This window comes from Notolabrus celidotus, chromosome 22 (assembly GCF_009762535.1).
Source record: "Notolabrus celidotus isolate fNotCel1 chromosome 22, fNotCel1.pri, whole genome shotgun sequence".
In the NCBI taxonomy this organism is placed as follows: domain Eukaryota; kingdom Metazoa; phylum Chordata; class Actinopteri; order Labriformes; family Labridae; genus Notolabrus; species Notolabrus celidotus.
In genome coordinates, this window is record NC_048293.1 from 25,502,965 (window position 1) to 25,527,234 (window position 24,270).

Consider the following 24,270-nt stretch of genomic DNA (forward strand, 5'->3'; position numbering starts at 1 on the left):
GCAAGGTCTTGGACCTTATGAATAGATGGGGTGACACTTCCATACAAGCAAAGCTTGAGTGTTCATACCGTAACCGGTCTGTGTTTGAAAGTATATCGAAAGAACTTGTGAAACAGCTGCATGTGACGCCATTGTTACTGTTCTTTGCGGGGCAGTTCGGAGCCGCAAACAGTTCACACTTGAATCGGATACAGGTCAGATCTGGTGCTGTGACAGATCGGAGACGGACTGGACACGGATCCAGTGGAATTTGGCTGTAAGACACATCGGGTTGCAGGAGCCAATCCCAATCACACTCTGCTAACGTTGGATCCATATTTATGATGCTGTCGTTGTGACAAGCCCTTCATTAATGACCTCCAAGAGTTTTTATTAAGCCTTGTAATACTTCAACATGTCAAATTTGAGTAATGATTAGATAAACTACTTCACTATTCTGTGCAGCGGTAGCCTTGCAAAAATAGAGGATGGCAACGTTGGAGCAAGTCAATGGAGGCACAGCAAGGTCTTGGACCTTATAAATATATGGGGTGACACTTCCATACAAGCAAAGCTTGAGCGTTCATACCGTAACTGGTCTGTGTTTTAAAGTATATCGAAAGAACTTGTGAAACAGCTGCATGTGATGACATTGTTACTGTTCTTTTGCGGGGCAGTTCGGAGCCGCAAACAGTTCACACTGGAATCGGATACAGGTCAGATTATAGATGGTAATGTGAACAGGCAAACCAAAGATCGGATCTGAGCAAAAAATCGGAATTGAGCATTAAGCCTTGAAGTGTGAACGTAGCCTTTTATCATGGCAACAGTGGAGGAGGCTTCTGGAAAGCTGGTGAATCAGAAGAAAGTGAGCTTGTGCCTGACAATGATCAGAATGCCTCCTATTTAATGTGTGTAAAGTTAATTATGACATTAACTTAGTTAGAATTGTAGAAAAATGTCCCTACTGGAGGAAACCTGTCACTCAAATGTTTTCTACATTTGAGAAGTCACAAGAAGATGAGTTGTGGGACTCTGGACTGTTTTTCTGACTTTGAACCTCCTAAAATAAATTTGAATTTAATCTAAAAAAACGAAAAACTAATATTAATCATTGTATAGTTTTGTAGGGGCCCCTGCCACAAACTTTGGGATCCCCTGCTTGTTAATCAATGCATAATAATAATAACCTGTAGTGTCCAGTATCAGCTCCTTATCTCTTCTTCTCTCCACTCCAGAAAACGTCTGCGGAGAGAGCTGGCATCTGGTGGGGAACTCCTGCCTGAAGTTCATCACTGCAAAGGACACGTACGATAACGCCAAGCTGGCCTGCAGGAGCCACAACGCCGTGCTGGCCTCTCTGACCACGCAGAAGAAGGTGGACTTTGTCCTGAAGGAGCTGCAGATCATGAGTGTGGTGGTGAGTAGGACGGAGGGGTTATCATGATGAAGCAGAGGAGAGTTTGTACAGATGAAACGACAAGAAAGCATCCAAAATCTGAAGCAAGAAAAGAACAAATTAATAGACCTTGATTATTAGTGTTTGCACTTCTCATAATGTCAGCTGCCTCATCCTGAAGTTGAGTCTGTTCTTTCTGAAGGTGAGCTTAGTTACTCTCTCTTTGTGTGTCAATAAAGGTGTAAAAAGACCAAAAATATAACTTTAAAAAATAAAAAATACCAATGATATAGACGGCCTGCTGCAGACATTCCAGTCTCCAAATACTACAGACAGCTACTACTACTACTACTATTCACCTCACCACTATCATCTCTCTCTCTCTTCATCTCCCTCTATCCCTCTCTCCAACACGGTCTCAGCAGATGTGAGTCTAACATGAGTCTGGTCCTGCTGGAGGTTTCTGCCTGTTAAAGGAAGTTTGTCCTTGCCACTGTAACTTGCTAAATGCTGCAAAGTGCTCTGCTCATGGTGGATTAAGATGAGATCAGACTGAGTCCTCTCTGTAAGATGGGACTGGATCTTATCCGGTCTTGATGTTGGGTCTTTGTTAATAATAGAACATAGAGTACGGTCTAGACCTGAATATATGCATCACAACCATGGATGATAGATGATAGATATTTCCTGTTTGCAGCCCCTCAATGTTCGATCTAAAGGTTCTGAAAGGTCTCTACAAAGGACAACATGTGTCTTTGCAGAGCTCACGCCGTCACACTTTCAAGAATTAATCTCCACTTTCCTCTGAAATCTCCATTTCTCAAACTGATAAGTGGAAATGTCTTTTAAGGAGCCACCGTGTTCGCCTAATCTCTGCAAAAATCGCTCTAAATATGTTCCTATGCATCTACACTTGAATTCGCTGAAGAGCATTACATGATCCAGAATGTGTCGAAAGCACCGCGAGCGCTCTGCTCTTAAACGAAACATCTCCAGCTGCAGTCCTGCTTTAGTTTCTGTACAGATCACCCGACAAGCACAAACACCACCATCCCTCACTGAAGCCACCCATGCATAAATGTAAGCCACTTATACTACTACAAAGTGCTCAAGGGCCACTGCACAGGGTATGAAATGTTAAAGCTAAAAAAGACTTGGATATTTGAGTCTAAATCACACTGCAGGGCTGCGATGGAGAAACGGTCTCCATCCATACTAATGGAATTGTTTAGATTTCCCCTGTTGGTTTAATTCTGCTCCAGCTCCGTGTAATCTTTGTGCTTAAAGGTAAAAAACAAATAAAACCTAACTTCTCTGAAGAAACATAGGTATTCAATCTGTCCTGCTCGATAATAAAAACCCCAGCGCGGGAACAGGACTCTGAAACACGCCTCACAAGTCTTCCCTGCCGCGCTGTATCGACGCTGTTTGTGCTGTTTAGGAGTTCCATTTCCAGACAGGATCAATCAATCCAGAAGAAAAGCAATTAAATCTCGATGGAACAGTAATTCGACCCACGTCTGCGAGGGATCGAGCTCTCTTTGTTTACTACTACTGCAACAGCACGGCCATTGATTAGAGATGGGATGGATAACAGAGCCTCCCAGGAGGAGTCAAGTAAAGCTGCTTTTATAGCCGCTCAGACAGTCTGGGGGACTTAATGTCAGCACAGATGAAATATTGAAATCTAAAACGCTCTTTTTGCCACTGAAACCCGGCTGTAGCTCCACATTTAAAGTAGAAAACAATCATCAAATGTCACCTTTTCCTGCGATCTCTCAAGGTACAGATGAGCAGATATCACCTTTGTTCCAGGAAGTTGTTGTCAGACAAAGAGTAGTTTGACTTTGACAAACTGTTGTGTGTTTGCAGTACAAGGCCATGGTGACGCCCTGGGTGGGACTCAGGAAGATCAACGTGTCGTACTGGTGCTGGGAGGACATGTCGCCCTTCACCAATACCACCCTGCAGTGGCTGCCCGGCGAGCCGAGCGACGCCGGATTCTGCGGGTACCTGGCCGAGCCGGCGTCCAGCGGACTGAAAGCACAGACCTGCATCAACCCGGTGAACGGCAGCCTGTGTGAACGACCAGGTGGGTTCACTCTGTAGTGTTACATTTGATCAAGTATTTAAGGTTCTTTTCACAACTTGTTATTTTTAGATCAGAAGTTTGAGAGACTTCTTCATAATCAACTTTCTAACCTTTGTTTTTGTGCATCAGTTATTGTTGTATCACTTCCTCTCTCATAGTCTACTGCATCACCAGAGGAGCTCTGACTCCCACTGAATCACCCGTGCTGTTAAATGAATGCCTCACAGCCGTCCCCCGTCCCCTCATGGGCTCAAACAGAACTTGTTGAAAATGTCTCCTCAGCTAACCACAGCGCCAAGCAGTGCCGGACGCCGTGCGCCATGAGAGCCACCTGCAGCGAGTGCACCAGCAGCAGCGCCGAGTGTATGTGGTGCAGCAACATGAAGCAGTGCGTCGACTCCAACGCCTACGTGGCGTCCTTCCCCTTCGGACAGTGTATGGAGTGGTACACCATGAACACTTGTCCACGTAAGACACTTCTCTCCTCTTCTGTATTTACAGGATATATATTTATATTGGCTGAAAACATCACAGATATGAACACTTAATATTGAGTCTGAAATCACTTCTGGTTATTTCATCACTAATTTAACACAACAACAAAAATAATGACACGTTACATTACATTTAAAAAATCAGAAATATATTTAGAAGTAGAGTTCAATCAATCAATCAGACTTTATTTATAAAGCACTTTTCATACATTGACATTTTAACACAATGTGCTGTAAATAAAAACAACTTAAAATAGAATAAATAAAGATGTTAAAACTCAACACAGGAAGTAAAAATCGCCAAAATAAAATACATTTCTAAGATAATAAAACACTTAAATATTAAACCATTAAAAGAAAATAAGATGCTATACTTATAATAAATAAATAATTAACTAAAATAAAATAAAAAGTGAGTAAAAGTTTAACTAGATAATAAATAAATAAATAAATAAATAAAAAAGAATAAAATAGAATAAATTAAAAAAATAAAATTTGAACTAGATAATAAATGAATAAACAAACAAATAAATAAACCAGTAAATAAATAAATAAGATGAATAGGATAAAATAAAATAGTGTGACTAAAATTTGAAGTAGATAATAAATGAATAAATAAATAAATAAAAATAAAATAAAAAGTTCCTAAAATTTGAACTAGATAATAGATAAATAAATAGATAAATAAAATACAATAAAAAAAATTAAAAGTGACAAAAAATTGAACTAGATTATAAATAAATAAATAAGTAAACAAATACATAAATAAGTAAATAAATAAATAAGATAAAATAAAATAAAATAAAAAATGACTGAAATTTTAACTAGATAATAAATAAATAAATAAATACATAAAGTAAGGTTAAATAAAACCTTTATAAGAATAACACTCAGTTAAAAGCTAGACTCAAAATGTGTAGGTCTTGAGTTTGTAGCCCTCAGATCTTCAGGTAGGCTGTTCCACAGGCATGGGCCATGATGATAAAAAGCTGCCTCACCGTGAGTCTTTGTTCTAGCTTTTGGTCCAATTAATGCACACTGTAAGCAACAATCTATGGTTCAAATAAAAGGAAAGGAGTAAAAGAAGTAACATATTTAATATCATTGTGTGTGTTGCAGACTGAGTGCTCTTGCAGATGTAGGGAAACACGTTCTATCACATGGAAATGCTGCCGGAAGCTGTTTACTCTGATTAAGATGCAACAGCTCTACGCGTGACTGCCGCACTCCCAGGCAGAATTCATAAGCTCCAATCAATAACAGGAGACACACTCAACAACAGAATAAGAGCATGAATCCAAAGCATGCACATAATGCTTCACAGTTAATGTCCTCCACTGCTCGAGCATATGTGGTGATCTCCATCACACTCTAAAAAGGCCCTAAAAGGCAACGCCGTGAATAACTCCGTGGAGCAGAACATCTTTGAATGTTTGTTTTTTTTAACCCTCATTAAGACGAGCACATTAAACGGTGGCCCCTCCAGTAGATGAGTTTGATAACGTAGTCTCCAGCTGCTGCTTTGTTTTCCTACGGTGCAGCAGAGAACAATTTTCATTTATTTAACCTGGCAGGTCAATTAAGTACAAGTTGTTGCTTACAGCCATAGGCGGAGGAGAAACCCCTCGAGGGCGAGAATTAGGGATTAAAATATAGGCAAATATCTATGGAGAGCAGGTGCAGAGAGCCAGCAGCTGAGAAGGTAACTAAATGAACTGTTGAGCCTTGTAGAGGAGCTGTGAGTGTAATTACCAGTAATTCAAGCCAAATAAAGAGCTGGATCTTACACACCAACACACAGGAATACTTACACACTGACTCTGAGCATCACTCAGTTGATAACAGGGCTGTGTGTACAACAGAGCAACATGTATATGTAGAAGAAACCTTTAGTGGTGCAAGAGAGCTCACGGAAAGTGTGTGTGATCACTGCTGCTGTGAACCTCGTTCACCTGTCAACCTTGGAAGCTGTAGCAGCTTCTATTTTTCACATACTAATTAACATGATGCATGATTTGTATTTGCTTTAGCTTGTACACAAACACAAATGACTCACATTATAAAGAGACAGCATATTTGCTTTCAACAGCAGTAATAACAGACTTCAAAGTGAAGAATGTCTTACTTTGTGTTCTAACTCCTGCTGTGTGTGTGTGTGTGTGTGTGCTTTCTCTGCAGCGGAGAACTGCTCCGGCTACAGAACATGCGGCCAGTGTCTGGACCAGCCCGGCTGCGGTTGGTGCACCGACCCCAGTAACACGGGCAAAGGGCAGTGCATCGAGGGCTCGTACCGGGGGCCCTTCCAGACCTCGGTCCCGGCCCCGTCCACCCTCCCCGGTGTGCCGGCCAGCCCCCAGCCTGCCCTCAACACCAGCATGTGTCCCGGAGAAGCCAAATACAACTGGTCCTTCATCCACTGCCCAGGTAGGAAGAAGGAGGGCTCTATACCAATCACTTAAGAGTCCTTTTATGATGAATGAGTTCTAAATAATTAAAGTACTCTACAATCAGCTTACCTTTCTTGGGAGGGACAGCTGAAATCTACTGTAAAATAAAAAGCCCACCTTCTATAGGGCTTCTTTTCTGTTTTCAAACATTATCGATGGAGGAGAAATATTTTAGGGCACTTTTATGAACATTGAAGACTCAAAAGTGACAGGATTTTAAAAATGAAGATGAATTAGAAGGTTTAAATTGCAGAAGTTGAGGCGCCGTTGGCCTAGCAGTCTAAGCACGCGCCCCATATACAGAGGGTATAGCCCTTGTTGCAGAGGTCTCAGGTTCGTATCCAGCCTCGACCATTTACTGCATGTCCTCTCCCACTCTCTACTCCCCACACTTCCTGTCTCTCTTCAGCTGTCCTATCAAATCAAGGCAAAAATGCCCAAAATATAACTTTAAAAAAAATAACTACTAAAGTCTCATAAATGTTGCCCTTAACCCTGTAAAGCCTGAACCATCAAATAATTGTCAGGAAATTCTAATTCTTTGAAAATTGAGTGTTTATTTGGACCTTCTGACAAATTAAAAAACAAAAATTTAATAGCAATTTTCATATATGAGTTTTAATTTGTATCATATGTGATACTTAAGGCATTTTGGTGCACATTTTTTGCTCAAAGTTTCTTATTTTTTAAACAAACTGTAACACATTTTAAAAAAAACAATTACCCTATCAAACTTTGAGTTTCCTTCAAATTTCTCCCAAAGTAATTTCAAACCTAGAAATAATTCTTTCCATATTGCACGACAACGTCATACATATTTCGTATGGAACCTTCCTTTAAAAACTTTCTGTATAAGGGTGTTTTTTTAATTACAGGGATATTTAAACTTAAACTCTTCCTATAAAAGTGAAGTATGTTATGTGAAAAATCACATGCATTTGCTACAGATGTTCTCTTTGTGTGGACTTTGAAAACAAAAGCTGTAAATGTTTGTTGTTCAGCTTAAAGCACTGACATGTGATGCTGTTTGTGGACCAGGAAACTACTGCCCTTGAATTTAAAGTCACTGTAAATCAAACTAGCTTTGAAACTGTGCTGCAAACAGGAACAATTTAAAATGCAATCCCAAATTATAAGGGAAAAAGACTCTGAGTTCTAACATTGTTTTTTTATTCACCTATGTTACCTCTGTGCACATTTCTTAATGTATCTCTGGTTTGGTAAATATATTGTAAATTTACTGATTTAGTTCTGGACATACTTTTCTTAAGATATGCTAATTTACTCTTTTTAATTGCTCATATTTCTTAATAATTACTATTGTATATGCTCTTGTTTACTCTGTACTGTTTTTATCTTTTTATTTATTTATTCATTTATTATTTAAAAGGACCATGCATATTAATTAAAAAGGCTAGTTGACATCCATAGTCCCTTGCCAGATGTTAAAAAGGCTCCCTTAAAAGATCAAGATTAAACAAAGATAAAAAAAAGGGTAAAATAAGATCAAAATAAGAAGGTAGAGGAGAAACTAAAACACAAACAAACAAAAAAGAGAAGAAAAGAAAAGTACAAATAGCACCATACAATTAAAAATGACTAAAAGCTACATAAGGACATGATATGACAGTCTTTGAGAAAGTGTCCATGGACATAAAATACATGGAGCAAGACAACCAGGAAGCAGCACTGTCTACTTTTTTAATTTCTTCATTGTGGGACAAATAAAGAAACATCTTATCTTATCTTAGTCCAAGGCTGCAGCAGTTGCTTGCACATTTCCCCTATATGTCTAACTTCCTCCCTGTTTGAAAAACTTGCACTAACAGTGATATAAAACTTCCAGAAATCATTTCCAGTGACTTGCAGCTGTCATGAAAAGTTTCAGCTTGATGAATCAGTGTCGTAAATCCTGACAGATAAACCTGCCACACTCTGGGAGCATCACACAAACAGTATTTGCCACATGAGGAACTGATGTGCAGCACAAACAGACAGTTCAGACCCCAGACTCCACATCACTTTCTCAACTTCCTAATGAAATAGAATGATAATCATGTTTTGTCCTGAGGCGGTGTTAGCAGTGTGTGACGCTCATACTGAATGTGCTTCTTGTTTCCTCCCGGGCAGCGTGTCAGTGTAACGGTCACAGTCAGTGTGTCAACGAGAGCGTGTGCGAGAAGTGCGAGGACCTGACAACGGGCCGACACTGCGAGAGCTGCATCTCCGGCTTCTACGGAGATCCGACCAATGGGGGCAGCTGCCAGCGTGAGTATATCTGCAGGGGCTGGAAGTCAGCTCAGCACTAAATCAGCCCGTCAGTACTCCTGCTGTACGGGGCTTCATTTAACGTGTCACTATTTTACAGTGCAGTTTTTATGTCAGCCGTTTTCCTGATTCCTGGACTGTAAAACGGCCCTTTGGGATATTGAAGATTTACTCCCCTCTGCTGCTGAAACTGACAGTCAGTCAATCAGACAACAAATCAATCCTCTCTCCCTCAGACAGCTTCATTTAGCTCGCCCGTGTATTTACAGCCACACTGTATGTTTTTTTTACATTTTTCCTCCCTATTTTAAAGCTCTTATTACAGAAGTCCCTGCTGAATATATATTTACTCTCTGCTACCAAGTGACAGTCAATCAATAAACAAACCTCTCCGCATATCTTCACCCTGTCAGGATTATGCATGGTTTGTTTATGCTTCAGTTTTTCTGCCTCCTGGTTTTACAGCAAAGTGCCCCTCAGGCGTATTCACAGGCATGTTTAACTCCTCAGCCAAGTGATGGCCGTCTTTACATGAGGCTGACCCAGGAGGCAGCGTGAGCTTAATGTTCACAGTCGATACTTCAAACAGGAGATGATGATAACAGTCGAGATAATTCAACTCAACTGTGAATAATCTGACCTCCTAATCATCGGCCCCAAATCCCTCAACCACAACCACCGACAACTTCAACCTCTCCATCGACAACAACACACGTTCACAACCTCGGTATCATTTAGGACTTCCACATCAAGCACATCACCAAAACCGCCTTCTTCCACCTTAAAGGTGACATATCACGCTTTTTTCATCAATATATATTGGTCTAAGAGGTCCCCAAAACATGTCTTTAAAGTTTATGCTCAAAAAAACACTTTGAAATCAGATTTTGGTCTGCCTGAAAAACCCCTCTTCTTTAGCCCTCCTCAGAACAGTCTGTTTTCTCTCTGACCACGCCCCCTCAGGAAGTGGGTGTGGCTTCGGCTGTCCATCACGTTGATCTAATGTTTAAATGTCGACTGAATATACACGGCTGCTCAGAGATCACGTTACTTCAACCCTCTGAATCTGATCCAGAATCTGATCCTGACGGAGAGGCGCCTGCAGCAGGACCTTTCTGAAGGATTGGTCATAGATTTAGTGTTTCTTGTTGTTTTATTTATCAGTATGTCGACGTGTGTCTTGGTACACAGCTACAGCTACGACATGTAGCTATAGCTATGCTAACTAGCACTAGCACTTTTCCATGATAAATAAAAATCATCCACTAGATCTTCAAATCTGCAGACGTGGGGAGTAAAACAGACCTTTGTGTTTATTAAGACAGCCTACAACTAGCATGCCTCCCTCCTAAGCTCCTTGTTAGCACACATGTGTGCAGGGAATGAAAAATGGAGGAGGGGTTGAGTTGTATTTTATACAGTCTATGGGCTGAACAAGCTCCGAGCTCTGACTTCCTGTTACAGATCGGATGGCCTTGTGACGTATGAAAAACACTGAAAACTGAAACGGCTCGTTTCAGCACACATTTACAGAAAGGTGGAGAAATCAGAACAGGGGCAGAATGGATTTATTTCATTTTCAGGGGGGTTTGTAGACAGGGACACATATTTCAGGTAGAGAACCATTAAAAAGTCGATTTTGCATGATATGTCACCTTTAAAAATATCGCCCGTCTCCCTCCATCTCTCTCCTTTTCCACCCGCTGAAACCCTGATCCACGCCTTTATCACATCCAGACTTGACTACTGTAATAGCATCTTCTGTGGCCTTCCTTCAAAACAACTCAACAAACTACAATATATCCAGAATTCTGCTCACCCACAACCGCTCCCGTGACCACATCACCCCTGTCCTCCAAAACCTCCACTGGCTCCCTATCAAACAGCGCATACATTTTAAAATCCTCCTCCATAACCAGGCCCCCTCTTACCTCACCGACCTGCTCCACCACCACACCTCCAATCCTCCAACGCCCACCTCCTCTCCCTGCCACCTGACACCAAGCACCGAACCTGGGGGGACAGAGCTTTCTCTCTCACCGCCCCCCCATCCCTCTGGAACGCCTTACCACTACACATTAGAACCTGCCCCAACCTGTCCACCTTCAAAGCACTCACCAAAATCCACCTATTTAGAACTGCTTTTAAATGTATTTCATTCATGTTTTTATTATTCTGTTGTTTTATATGATGTTTTATCCTTTGTGCAGCATCTTTATAAATAAAATGTATTATTATTATTAATTATGTTAATACACGGGGATAAAACCCTGGAGCAGGTTGTTGTTTCTGCAGATTTCTGTACGTTGCACAGCTCAGTCGTCTTTATGTTTGATAAATTAATGTAATATAACAGGTGGGTGTTAGAAATCTGGTCCTCATTATGGCAAAACCACATAGACATTTGGCATCTGTTATTGGCTACAAAAGCCGCCTCTTGGGATGCTGAAAGTCACCTCTTGTAGGACGGGAGCCAGAGCTCAGGGAGGAGACGCAGCTCTCACGTTGTGTTCGTCTCTCTGCACAGGAGTGGCTCTGTCTTATGTCCTCTCTTTAAGACTCTAAAAGGAGTTCATCAGGAGTAGGAGCAGCACTTTCAATGTGAAGGTATAACTGTTCATGTTTCATGTGTTCATCTCCAGCCTGCAAGTGTAACGGCCACGCGAGCATGTGCAACCCCAACAACGGGAAGTGCTTCTGCACCACCAAAGGCATCAAAGGAGATCGCTGCCACCTGTGAGTTTCAGGATTTCTCCATCCATTTGTTCCTTTCTTTCTCCTGCACCGCCTTTGTGCTCTCACATTCACTTCTCGACGTGTCTTCAGTCTGAGGGAGAACACTTTGTCATATCTTGACCCCCCTACTATTTAATTCTGGGTAAATGGATATGATTTAGTCCTTTGTGTCCATTCTTCCATCACATGCAGCATAGGTAACATCACAGGCTCAGAGGGGGGTCTTGTGGTTTTATAAAGAACCCTTTGATTCCTCTTTGATTGTGATTTACATGACAAGCCTGCACTTATGTGTAGACTAGGGATGCTCGAAGCAACTCATTTAAGTAGAATTTTCCATTCTGACAATCCGTAAAGAGGAAGAAAGCACAAGAAAGCAGTTAAAATGTAGCTCTATTTAACATGGCTAGACATGGGATCACAGAGTCTGCAGGTTTGCAATCAATCAATCAATCAATCAAACTTTATTTATATAGCACCTTTCATACAAATCAAATGCACTTTAAAGTGCTTTACAGCGATTAAAAACAAGAGAAAAGCTGAAATAAAATAATGGTAAAACATGCTAAATATTCAAAAACAAAAATGTATTTTGGAGTAGTGGCTAATGCACACCAATAACAGTAAAACATATGTTATTAAAAATAAATTTAAGCATCAAAATTACAATAAAAATAGAAATAATTATGTTCTGTTGTGGAAAAGGCCTGTTTTATGCCTCCTGTAGACAATCCTGAACTAACAGGACCTTTATGATTCTAAAGAAATTCTTGGACACTTAAGAACTGGACATGCATGCTGTTGAGTGGCACAGCTCGCCACTCCACTATGTGTTTGTTTGTTTGTTTGTTCTTCTCCTCTCTGTCCCTAATTATGGTAAATCATGTCAAGCATTTTACCTCACTCATGATGACCCTGTCTGTCTTATTTTTTCAGTATTGTTTGTAAAATATTTTTTACAAAACAACAGAAATAAAGTTTAAAATATACATATATATATAAATAGTTAAAAAGGGAAAGGAAAAAAGTTGGAGATAAAATAAAGGCACTAGAATTATCAATAAAACTGAGTAGACAAATGATTAAAAAAAAGTAATAGTTAGGTATTAAACCAAATCATAAAACAAGATTAAAATCAATACAAAACATTAAAGTAATACAATTATGAAACCAGACACAATAGCTGGACTGAATAGATATATTTTAGTTTACATTTAAAAGTATCAATATCTCCAGTTCCTCTCAGATTCTCTGGCAGGCTGCTCCATAATCTTGGAGCGTTACCAAAAGTCAATTTGGTTTGCAGAGTGTGGTTACCATTAGCAGAGCTAGCACCTCAAATTGCAGGTTAACATCCACATGCCTGTTCTGGTATATATCAGCTTAATCAGACAGACAGCCTGCATACAAATGTATCTCCATTTACTACATCAACATATTGACGAACCCCACCACGCTGTGAGTGTTTACATCTGGGTAGTAGAGCGTAAGAGCATTGTGGCAGTAGCTCTTCACTAAAGCTACTGCCCCGGGTAGACGTGGTCTCCAGAAGTGTGATGTTCTTGTTTCAAGCAAAATCATACTCAACTTCAATCTTGACTAAAAGTGTGAGGTGATTTATATTTACAAACTGTTTCAGTCAGTGTGCTAAAAGGTAAATAACTAAAAGAGTCAGCTCATCATCTCTGCTTCAGGGACAGGCGCTCACTGTTAATATTCAAATATGGGGAATCTTGATATCAATCTCCATTAATGCTCTTTTGATTTTTAAAGTCACGAACTCTCCTTTAGTCGCTTAGAATTCAGGATTTCTTTCAATCGACATCGTTTTACAAGACGTGCAAGGCCACATGTTAATTTGTCTACACTTGAAGAAAAGACTCAATACCCCCTGTGTCCTCTTTGGCACCCTGTGGAAAGCAGCTGTTCATTAGTGCCGGCAGCACTTATCTTAACCCTGGCCTTCATTACCGCGGGGCTGCCTGAAGCCCATTAAAAAACTTGAGATACAGTTTAAGAAGAGAGTGGTCATCAGTATGAAAATGAGGCTGTTTGAGTTCGTGTAGTCAGGAGGAGTTATTGTGAAGTCAGATTCTGCCTTTCTTTCTTTTGGCGTTTTTCAACCGCAGGAACTTTAACCTGGAACTACATGCGTTTCGACCGGAGGAACCAGGGTCTAAATTTGGTTCAGTGGTAGTTAATCCCCCCCCCCTGAAAAGTCCCTGCTTATTAGTTTTTATTTGTTCTATCTTTTTTGCATGTGTGTGTACTTTTCAAAAGAAGAAGCTGTGATTCTCTTGATTTAGCAGCTTGTAACAGTAGTCTTCTCTCAGCCCACCGTGAATGCGTCTCTCCTGGTGTTCCGGTTTTAAAAGTGACCCTGTAAACTGGAGACCTTCAGCTGAATGTGTCAGTGTTTGTGGAGTTTACACAGCTGTTGAAACACAGAGGGAGTTCCTGGGAATGCAAACTAGTTTAGTTTTTATTAAGATTTCAAAATATCCTCATCAGATATTTAATGATCGTCTAAAGACTTTTATGAGGGATGGATCTGACTGAGAGTCTCCAGTTAACAGGGTCGCTGTTTGAACCAAAACACCGGCCGATCTCTGCCACGGCCTTTTGAGTTCAAAAGGATTTTAAAGCCGTGTTGAAACTTCTTTGCTACTCACGCTTATCTCCTCACATGTTGATTCAGTCATTGCTTTTTCCATGTTTTTAACTGCATGCGCAAAATTTTCCCTTTTTTTCATGTTTTTCTGCTTTTGGAGCACAATTTCAAATTAAGAAAAAAAATATGTTTCAAAAAAGAAACTTTTTTTTTTTTCAATTTTTTTTTGCCAACATTTTTTTTTCAAAAAATTTTGTCAACATTTTTTTTTTTCAAATTTTTTTTGTCAAATTTTTTTTTTCAAACATGTTTTTTTTTTCAAAAAAAGATTTCAAAAAAAAATTTCAATTTTTTTTTTGTCATTTTTTAATTTATTTTTTCAAAATTTTTCCAAAACCATTCACAGTCACTGTTTTTTGATTTAATGATCGTCTAAAGACGTTTATGAGGGATGCATCCTCCAGTTAACAGGGTCGCTGTTTGAACCAAAACACCGGCCAATCTTTGCCACAGCCTTTTGAGTTCAAAAGGATTTTAAAGCCGTGTTTAAACCATAGACTGTATAAAATATGGACGTAGTATCCGTGACGTCACCCATCTGTTCCTGAGAGCTGTTTTGAAGCAAATCGACGGCAGCAGCCATATTGGTAATGCGGAACTCAACTAGGCAGAGTGTGACGTAGTGTGAGTCTCTTAGCCAATGGCTGTGTGTTCCCGACCGGGAGTCATGTCAGTCATGTCCTTATTTGGGCAAAACTCATAATCCTAATATCTTCTGAACGGTCACGTTAGAAAAAAATTCACCCCCCGTACAGTGTGTGCCATTAGAGAGATTAGCGTTGTAGGGCCAAGACGTTTGTTGAACCAGGCTGTAAACATGTTTATTAATGCTGCAAAGTTCGTCTTTTTCCCATTCATATCTATGTGGTTTCCGGTGTTTCTGCAGCCAGCCTCAAGCGGATTCTCGATGTATTGCAGTTTATATCACTTCCGCATTGGCTTCATCGTTTGACACCGGAGTTTGCCGCTTGGTTGAAACGTCTTTGCTACTCGCGCTTATCTCCTCTCACGTGTTGATTCAGTCATTGCTTTTTCCATGTTTTTAACCGCAGGCGCAAAATTTTCACTTTTTTTCATGTTTTTCTGCTTTTGGAGCACAATTTCAAATTGAGGAAAATAGCTTTTTTTCGAAAGGCCCCAGGTCAACTTTTTTGTCAATTTTGTTTAAGTCAAAAAAAAATTTTTTCAATTTTTTTTTCAATTTTTTTTTTCAAATTTTGTATTTTGCAAAAGAAAAAAAACTTTTTTTTTTCAAAAAAAAATTTCAAAAAAAAAATATCTTTTTTTTTTCCCAAAAATGTTTTGTCAAGAATTTTTTTTTTTTTTTTACAATTTTTTTTTGTCAAAATTTGTTTGTCAAATTTTTTTTGGTCATTTTTTTTCTTATTTCAAATTTTTCCAAAACCATTCACAGTCATTGTTTTTTGAATTAATGATCGTCTAAAGACGTTTATGGGGGATGCATCTGGCTGAGAGTCGGCAGCTGACAGGGTCGCTGTTTAACCCGAAACACCGGCCGATCTCTGCCACGGCTTTTTGAGTTCAAAAGGATTTTAAAGCCGTGTTGAAACATCTTTGGTACTCGTGCTTATCTCCTCTCACGTGTTGATTCAGTGAATCCATCTGTGATGAAATATAGCACCATCTAAAACAGCGCCAGCTGAGTCTCTTCATGCTAACAGGCTAACTGTTGTGTTGCTCATAATGATACCTGCCTGTCTGTCTGCTTCTATGGTGTCATCTGTGATGAATGGCATTCGTCTTTGTTTTACTACCCTCTACTGGTCTGGTGGTGTAGTGCATTTACTTTTGTTTTTTCTCCATACGTCACTGGCCTGATTTGCACAATCTACCTGACAACAATGGGGACACAGGAACCTTTTAGTTCAGGGGAAAGTAGTTCTGGGGGCTAAAAGACCCTGGAACTCTTGGTCAAAATCCACCTTATGTGACTAACTTTTTATTCATGTCAGGGAAGAATCGCAGGTGTGCATCTTCAAGTAATCTCTGCTTACAGTCATACCATCATGACTATAATGAATAAGGAAATAGAATAATGTACAAATAAACACACAAACATGTCGATAAATAAAGTCTTTGTGATTTTTTGTGATGAGAAATTCTCAGTGCAGACAAAAACTCCCACTGCTCCACTATCACGACTAATTCCTCTTCATACCCGCCCCCCCCCCCCTTCTCTCGTTCTCTTCCTCTCAAATTTCGTTTAATTTCCGTTCATTTATCCCCTATCTTTCTCTTTCAGGTGTGAAGTGGAGAACCGTTACCAAGGAAACCCCCTCAAAGGAACATGCTACTGTAAGTGGAATTTCAATTACCAAGTCTGCTGAAAGAGTGTGTGTGGGATTACATTAAGAAACCACTGTAAGGCCTTAAACTCTCCTCGCTCGTTCGGGTCATTGCCAAGACAGTTACGTACGCGGCTCTTTAAATCAGAGGAGGTCTCAAGTAGTTTGGTGTTTAAAGGATTTACAGTCAGGAGGAGAAACTGCTTTTCATACGAGCTGCAGGTGGAGAGAAAGTGGAAAGTGACACGAGGTTAGAAGTGAATGCAGAAGAATGTGTGGAGGCTTTTAAGGAGCTGTCTGTCCGTTTCTTTGTGTCAGGGACAAAGTGCAGCACAGTCCACACTGCAGATTCGTGTCCAGTCATAAACTTTATTCTTCATCACTTAGAATTTTAATAAATAGGTGGTAATATTAAATAAAGTTGATTGGACTCTAAAAGCTCCTGTTAGTTACCTACAGTTTGTGTCGATTTTGGCGCCCCCTGTGGACACACTGGTTCGTCTGACCTTTGCATCATGCATTACTTTTACAATGTTAAAAAAGGCTGTATCTTCAGCATGCTTGACTGACATCTACTCTGTAGTGGCGGTTATAGCAAGCTGCAAAAATTAAAGACAATGCAGGAGTGCTGAAAACTGCAGTTCCATGAGTGTCCACTAGAAGCTGGCTGCAAAAGCAAGAGAAGCACCACTAACAGCCATGTTACAGAGCAAATTTAAAAGCAGATATAAAAATGTTTACATCCTGATTCAGAAACAATACTTGTTCAGTGGTTCTATTTTTGTATAACTTCTCTGATTTTATTATTTTAGAGTTTTGAGGTTTGTTCAAATTTGTATATGATCAGTTTGGTGAGGTGTCGTTTTTGGCTCCACCTCCCTGGCTCGTTTCTATACCAATCCAAAGTGAGGTTGAGTCAGCATTTCCAATGGGTGATGTCCAGTGGTGGTTCTGGGGAGGAGCCAAAAGGGGCCAGTGCCCCTGTCAGTCTGCATTTTGATATAGTACACAGTAGTCTATATGTCTAGTATAAAGGGATGCACTGATGTTTTGCCAGTTTGTTCTCAGCCGGTCCTCGCCCTTCTCAGTCTCTTTTGTCAGGGTTGAATGTGTCCCTCTGACAACACCCTTGGCCCCAGCCTGGCCCCCACAGTAAAATTGGTCTAGAACTGCCACTGGCGATGTCACTGCCACTACGTCCTCGTTCCAAACAGTCTTTGTGTTACAGGCATAAAGAAAATTCCAAAAAAGAAATGTCAACATGTTGCTGATAGTTGCATTTTCTTTTGCAGGTCAAGTGGAGGCATTGGTTGTAATTCAAGTCCGTTTCATAACAAGTTTAGAAACTTTAAAAACTTGTCTCTCTTCATCAGATTTAAGTATCTATACATGCAAAAGGCTTCCCAATCTATAAGACACTTTCCCAGTGTGTCATCATCATATTTAGCAGTATCAGTCAGCTGGATAAGAGATTTAAAGTCAATTTGAGAGCCAAAAGTATTAGCAGATCATCCCCTAATGCTTTGACATATATAACAGACCAATTCATCAATCAATGAATCATCAGTTGAAGGCAAAATGTTCGAATTATCTTCCCTGGACTCCCCAAATAGTTAAAAAGAGTGATAGACAAAGAGAGACCTGCAAGGGCATTAGTGGGGGTGTGAGTGCAGACAAAGGAGAAACTATTGAATTAATCTGTGTTTCTAAAATTTGAATCTAAAGCGACTCTGTGGGATTCAAATGTTTTACAGCCACGTGAAAGGATGTACAGTCAGACATTAACATGTGAAAGCTCATAGAAACAAAGCTGAAGTGATTTGAGTGCTTCCTCAGTAGATTCTCGTTGTAGTGCTATGACTCACCCAAAGGTTAAAATGTGGCAGGTTTTTCTCCCCATGCTGATCCCAATCAGAATAAAATACCGGAATTTAAAAGCAATGCATCAAAAACAGCATGAAGGAAATGTGCTTCCTGAGCAAATCAATCCATGCTGCATAAGAAGGAAATGCATTTCCAGGTCATTAGAGGTCAAACTGAGTGACAGATTTTCCTCCATGCCTGCTTCATGAAGAACTTTTTAGTTCTTTTGTACACACTATTATCATTGTCTAATCTCCATCTGTGGTTTAATCATTACAGCTGTATAACTAAGCCTCCACCATGACCTTCATCAAAGAAAACCCACGTTTAAGTCCACAAGTCCACCCCTGAAAGTCAATAGATCTTTTGAACAGAAAAGGGACGAGGAACTGAGTAATTTCCCGCCCTGAGCGCTTGTGCGGAAACACACTCTACTGTGACTTTCAAACTAGACTAATCGAGCTATTCTTCCTCTTCTTTTTGTAATCCCCACCACGCACCCTCACTGCTGGCTCCATCACTCCAAACAGACACGCTCCTCATCGACTACCAGTTCACCTTCAGTCTGTCGCAGGAGGACGACCGCTACTACACCGCCATCAACTTCGTGGCCACACCTGAGGAGGTATGTCTCTGACAGAGAACGCCCCGCCGTCACAGCAGCTGTCACTTTATTAGGATTATAGATTGTGTAGTGAACACCAGGCGAGGATGCAAAAAGTTTCCTCAGAAGACATTCCTGCAGGTTTACTGTTTTCAGACTTACAACTACGCAGGGTGCTGATAGCTGACATCTTGGGTCTCAGGCTTCTTTAAAGTGTGTTCCTCTTTCCAGTAGTTTCCAAATGTATTCATCAAGCTGATTTAAAAACAACCACAAAAGATTTAAAACACAATGACACAGCTGTAAAATTGGATGCATGATAAAAGCAACAAGACAAAGAGAGGAAACCCTCACAGTTTAAAAGCTAGGAATTAAAGTAAGCAAGGAAGCTGGGAGCATGCTTTGACACCTTTGAGACGGTCCAAAACAGGAGTTTAATGAGTCAGCATATCTCAGTTTGGTGTGTTATTTGTGTCACAGTTGAAAAAAGATGCAAGATTTTCCAAGAATGGACTCTTACAGGAATGATATTTTTGAAAAATAAGAAAGGTCCGAGGTCAAAACCCTGAGGGACTACACAAGAGAGAAAACTCGTGATGGTTACAGAAGCAGCAAGGCTCTAAAAACGTTCTATTTCCTCCTCTGTTGGCTTTATTATAAACAATCTAACAGAGTAGAAACAGTTCAAATATGAAGTATTTAGGGTTTTAATAATCTATTTTTTGTTTAAAGTGCTTTAAGGGACACCTAAGGACATAAAAAGTCTAGTTTTAATGCTGTAATGAAAAAAATAACATATATAGACACCAAAATAAATAAAATAATGAAGCATGCAGGTATAAAACTATGGAAGAGGATTAGGTCCACTTAAGAAAATTTTAAAAATGAATTTTCAAGAAGGAAAACTTGAAATTTTCAAGAAGGAAAACTTGAAATTTTCAAGAAAAACTTGAAATTTTCGAGTTTATAAAGAAAATGTACAACTGTATCTTTGCAGCGGGCAGATGCAAGGATATAGATAATATGTCAGGATATAGATTTTATATATATAATCTTTATCCTTGCATTGCCCACTGAGGTGATGTAACATCACGTGAACAACATAAACATGTAAACATCATGTGAACAACATAAACATGTAAACATCATGTGAACAAACATTTAAACATCATGTGAACAACATAAACATGTGAACAACATAATCATGTGAACAACATAAACATGTAAACATCATGTGAACAACATAAACATGTGAACAACATAATCATGTGAACAACATAAACATGTAAACATCATGTGAACAACATAAACATGTAAACATCACGTGAACAACATAAACATGTAACATCATGTGAACAACATAAAGATGTAAACATCATGTGAACAACATAAACATGTAAACATCACGTGAACAACATAAACATGTAAACATCATGTGAACAACATAAACATGTAAACATCACGTGAACAACATAAACATGTAAACATCACGTGAACAACATAAACATGTACACATTATGTGAACAACATAAACATCATGTGAACAACATAAACATGTAAACATCATGTGAACAACATAAACATGTAAACATCATGTGAACAACATAAACATCATGTGAACAACATAAACATGTAAACATCATGTGAACAACATAAACATGTAAACATCATGTGAACAACATAAACATCATGTGAACAACATAAACATGTAAACATCACGTGAACAACATAAACATGTAAACATCATGTGAACAATATAAACATGTAAACATCACGTGAACAACATAAACATCATGTGAACAATATAAACATGTAAACATCATGTGAACAACATAAACATGTAAACATCATGTGAACAACATAAACATGTAAACATCATGTGAACAACATAAACATGTATACAAGGATATAGAATCAATTTTCTTGCATCTGCCCGCTGAGGGGAATATCTTGTTTGATAAGTGCAATCACCTCCTATAGATCAGTCTGCTGCTTTCTTCTGGACAGCTCCAATATACTGCAATGTCTTTTCAAAGTCCGGATGCTTATAATAATGTGATGAGGCTGGGCTAAAATCAGTAGTATCTCCTTACTGCTGAGTTCAAGTAGGAAGTGCAATTTGATAAGGCTGTCAAGTGGGTCCATGATGCAGTGAAATGAGCAAAGGGCAGCTTGTTAAACATCTACAAATTTAATCCTCTTCTGTAAAAAAACAGTCTAATATGGGAATAATTCAAAATAACTACACATAAAATAATTCTAATAAACCAAATAAATAAAGTGAACATATTCAGTAGAACCAACAACACGCACTTAGTCAAACAGTCTTCCACTGACGAGCTCAGACTGATATTAATGATTCCAGACTGAAGTGTTATGCAAGTCGCACAGAATCCTCACACAGTTGGTAACACAGATGTTTTCCAGCCAAGGAAAGCTTGTCCAGTCCTGTTTACCTGGCTGCAGCATCTGGAGCTCAAACAAGGATCTGATTTGAATATTCCAGATGGTGTCTTTCCCCCGACAAAGCTTTTACCTAATGGAGGAAAATACAGCACTGAGATCTCTCTGTAAGGTCGAGGTGTGCATGCATTATCGTTTTCAGAATATCTGGATGTTCAGCTTTGGTTGGATCGCTAAATAATGTTAGGAGCGCCTTGCACGAACAACAAAGGAGTCTGATTTAGGTTACAGAATGAGGTTAAACTTGGTGACTCCACAGATCAGGCGCCCCATGTACAGATGCTACAGTCCTCATTGCACGTCGTCACAGGATCGATTCCCTCTCTCCTCTCTCTCTTTCAAGCTGCTGATCTTTAGCCTGTGGTTTTAAAAAATGCTCTACAATGAAGTGCAAGAAAGGAAAGATTCAAACTCAACGACACTGAATAAAAGAACAGCTCTCTACATCAAACATTGTGAATCGTATATTGACAAAATATTGACAGTTTTCATAAAAGAGCCTCTTTCACCGTTCATCTCCACTAAAGCTATTCAATGATTATTAACAAACTCTGCCTTCAATCACTCTGCCAACACTAATTAGGTCTTAATGTACACCTACGTGATGCTATCAGAGCTGATGACACTCAATAACTGCACTTACAGCTTTTTAATACGTATCATTTTCCTCATTGACTCTTGTTGTTTTGCTAATTCAGCTTCCATTAGCTGAGCAAATTTGCTCTCGTCTGCAACACAGTAACTGTTTGTACAGCTGCAGACTAATGAGTGACTGCTTTACAGCTGCTGCTTCTTCTTCTGCTTATTTGAATTCTCACTGAACATATTATCATATCTTTGTCTTTGAAGGAGGATTTTTAACTGTTAAAATGTTTCTTCTCCGTTCCTCAGCCGAACCGGGATCTGGATATGTTCATTAATGCGTCCAAGAACTTCAACCTGAACATCACCTGGGCCACAAGCTTCACAGGTAACACAGAACACAGTAGTGCTGACACAGATACAGGATCTCAGGACTAGAATGAGACAATGTGCAGTTTCTCCTTTGTGTCATATCACTGTGCTTTGGAAATCAGTGAGATATATCGACTGTTCAGAAGCCAAAGATTTCACTTTGAGCTTTTGTACTTGTTTAATAGACTTGATTAATAAAATGAGGTAAGATGAGATAATACTTTATTGATACCTGGGGGGAAATACGGTTGTTAGTGCAACACTGTCATAGTAGCAGGTAGTAGTGCAAGAATAAGGGTAGAAAAATAGTACAAGGGGAGTACAAAAGAAAAAAAAAAAGAGAGAGAATAAATAAATAAATAAATAATAACAATAATAATAATAGTAGTAGTAGTTAATATTATAATAATACTAATAGATAGATACATAATAACAATACAAATAATAAAAGTATTAATTATAATAATAATACTATTAAATAGATATATAAATAAATAAAAAAATAACAATAAATATAACTAGTAGTTGTAATTATGATAATGATACTAATAAATAGATGAATAAAATATACAAATGTATAATAACAATAAAGATAACAGTAGTAGTTATTATAGGAATAATACTAATAAATAAAAAAATAAAAAATAAATAATAATAATAATAATAATAATAATAATAAAACCAACAACATTAATAATACTACTACTACTACTACTAATAATAATAATAAAAACAATAATAAATAAATACATTAACATTAATAATAATAATACATTAATAATAATAATAATAATAATAATAATAATAATAATAATAATAATAATAATAAATACATTAATAATTATAATAATTATAATAATAATGATAATAAAAAAATAAATAATTAAAAATAAATATAAAAATAATTCAATAAACTACAAATTTAAAGGTATATACAAATATTAGATATGGTTTAAATAGTTAAAATTAAACAGGCACTTTATGCAAGAGAAATAAGATAATATATAGTCACAGCTGAACACTTCAATATCTTCTGATAAGCATTTGGCAAGCTGTGAAGCAGTCAGAGTCATGTTTGCTAAATGAAGGTAAGAATGCAACAGGTAGCAGCTGTGCAATATATTTTTAACATGCACTCTGTAACTGCATGTGACATCCTGCATTTAAAAACAGACACACATCTGTCTTTAAAAGTTAAATAAATGCTGATTGTATCTGATTCTTAAATTATGTTTGTTATCTACACATGAAGTCATGAGTACAGTGAGTGATGTCACATTCGATTTGTTCATCTGTAACTGACTCTGAAGTCCTCCATTAGAACTTGACAGATTGTGTTAAAGTCAATCATCTTTGAGATTACAATAACAAGTATGCCAATTTAACATCTGTCTCTCTTCCCTCCCCCCGTCTCTTTTCTCAACCTCCCACTTCATTTTCTTTCCTTTCTTCCCCTCCTTCTCCATCTCTGTCCCTTTCCTCTTATCTCCTCTTTGCCACTCAGCAGGCACACAGACCGGGGAGGAGATCCCTATTGTCTCTCGGAGCAACATCAAGGAGTTCAAAGACAGCTTCTCCAACGAGAACTTTGATTTCCGCAACAGCCCGAACATAACGTTCTTCGTCTACGTCAGCAACTTCACATGGCCCATTAAGATACAAGTAAGCTTCGTTTCATCTAAATGAAAACACAACGCACCATAATCAAACCAAGAACCATCCTGGTAGCCACCATGTAATATTCAAAATGAACCGTAGTTTAAATTTGATGCTGTCCCACGCTGCAATAAAGCATTATGGTAGTAGGCATTAACAAAAGGTCACAAAAGGCGTACCTCAAGGTTCAGTCTTAGGACGCATTCTTTTCTCAATCTACATCGATGATCTGTGTGCAAACTTGCCAAATGCCTCACACCATCTTTATGCAGATGACTCTGTAATTTACTGCTGTTCACACTCGATGGCACAGGCTTTTAAATTCTTGCAATCCGCCT

At 38.7% G+C, this 24,270-nt stretch overlaps 1 protein-coding gene across 8 annotated transcripts in view; it reads left to right on the forward strand.

The window, feature by feature from the left end:
* The window catches only part of atrn (attractin), a 252,196-nt gene that overhangs the window by 80,267 nt on the left and 147,659 nt on the right, over positions 1-24,270 (forward strand). For 7 of the 8 annotated variants that reach the window (XM_034674875.1, XM_034674877.1, XM_034674878.1 and 4 more), the window contains 10 exons: positions 1,218-1,399; positions 3,251-3,470; positions 3,753-3,938; positions 6,143-6,388; positions 8,542-8,679; positions 11,322-11,415; positions 16,350-16,402; positions 18,786-18,880; positions 22,214-22,292; positions 23,781-23,938. In XM_034674875.1, the coding sequence (XP_034530766.1) occupies positions 1,218-1,399; positions 3,251-3,470; positions 3,753-3,938; positions 6,143-6,388; positions 8,542-8,679; positions 11,322-11,415; positions 16,350-16,402; positions 18,786-18,880; positions 22,214-22,292; positions 23,781-23,938 (1,451 nt within the window). The remainder of the gene's footprint in view (positions 1-1,217; positions 1,400-3,250; positions 3,471-3,752; positions 3,939-6,142; positions 6,389-8,541; positions 8,680-11,321; positions 11,416-16,349; positions 16,403-18,785; positions 18,881-22,213; positions 22,293-23,780; positions 23,939-24,270) is intronic. The other variant, XM_034674876.1, reaches the window with a different exon arrangement.